The 1,486-nt window shown below is 38.9% G+C and overlaps 1 protein-coding gene across 1 annotated transcript in view; it reads left to right on the top strand.

The window, feature by feature from the left end:
* The first annotated feature begins 492 nt into the window (after positions 1-492).
* The window catches only part of LOC137640797 (protein starmaker-like), an 11,229-nt gene continuing 10,235 nt past the window's right edge, over positions 493-1,486 (top strand). The window contains exons 1-2 of the mRNA XM_068373269.1: positions 493-544; positions 1,351-1,486. The exon at positions 1,351-1,486 is cut by the window's right edge and continues 391 nt beyond it. Coding sequence (XP_068229370.1) covers positions 493-544; positions 1,351-1,486 — 188 coding nt within the window. The remainder of the gene's footprint in view (positions 545-1,350) is intronic.

Here is a 1,486-nt window from a genome sequence, read left to right as displayed (position 1 = left end):
GGCTCAATACTACACAGTATTGTAGAAGTTTTATTCCAGCTATGACCAGGTTGTGGAATGATCTTCCTAATTAGGTAGTTGAATCGGTAGAACTTCAAGTGTTCAAAACTGCAACAAATGTTTTTTATGTTGAACAGGGTGATATGTCTTTTTTATAGTTTATATATGAAATATCTGTTTTGATGTTACCATTTTTAAAATATTTTATTTTGACCGTTCAATATTTCTCATATAGTTTATTTCCTTTTTTACTTTCCTCAATGGGCTATTTTTTTCCTGTTGGAGCCCTTAGACTTACAGCATCTTGCTTTTCCAACTAGTGTTGTAATAAGACTGTTGTTTTCGTCCTCATCTCCATAGATGACTACAACACCAATCTGGATGTAATCCTCTCCCATAACAACAAGTTTCTGCTGCTCCCCCCCTAACCCCACAGACGACACGATTAGGAATGCTGATAAAAGCATAGAAGCTGGGAACACTGCAACCTATATGACCCATCTGCTTCCCATCACCGCCAACCACGGTGTTGGTTATCTCTTTGGTAACGTTAATGCCCACAAAAAATGGAAACCCACTTTATACCTGCTGTCTCTCCAACAAACGACGGGAACCAATGTGTTATCTTAGGGTGGATATCTTCTTCCCATCCGTCACCTCTTTCCTTTTCATTTGACATATATAGGCTGAGGCGACTCTTACAACAAGGGAAAAAAAAGAAAGCTGAATTGCCAATAAATAAAAGGGACTGATTATCTTTATTCCGCATCCCAAACCATCTACAAATAAAAAGTCAGATTATCTCTTATCCTAAATCACCCACTACAAATAAAAAGTCAGATTATCTCTTATCCTAAATCACCCACTACAAACCTAAAAATAAAAATCAAATCCAATCAAACACCTACGGGCTGCAAATGTGCAAGAACCCAGGCAATCTGCAACAGCAAATCAGTCAGTGACCCGCCCCTACGTATCAGCTCACCAAAAGAATCAACTTGCGTTTTACCCCTTACATACTGAATAAACATAGCATGCAGTCATTTGCCGATTTCCTTACCAGCATATGAAGCTCTTTGGAATACGGGGTCATCGCTTCCATGGATGTTGAGTACTCGTCTACCAACATGCCTGTCAACGATACCATCGCTCTTATGATGAACTGTGTCTTTAGGGAACCTATTGAATACCCACTCAAAAGTGTCATACGTTTCTCGAGATTTGTACCAAACGGACCACTTTCACCTCGCACAGGGACCAATCATATATCCAGAGGGACAGAATCACCATGGTAGACAGTCATACAGCCAGATAAAGTAGATGGCAGCAATAAATCCACTGATAAAATAGATGGCAGCAATAAATCCACTGATAAAGTAGATGGCAACAATAAATCAACTGATAAAGTAAATGGCAGCAATAAATCATGTGATAAAGTAGATGGAAGCAATAAATCAACTGACAAAGTAGATGGCCACAATAAATC

The sequence above is a fragment of the Palaemon carinicauda genome, chromosome 5, assembly GCF_036898095.1.
Source record: "Palaemon carinicauda isolate YSFRI2023 chromosome 5, ASM3689809v2, whole genome shotgun sequence".
Lineage (NCBI taxonomy): Eukaryota > Metazoa > Arthropoda > Malacostraca > Decapoda > Palaemonidae > Palaemon > Palaemon carinicauda.
This window is presented reverse-complemented; position numbering and strand designations above follow the sequence as displayed.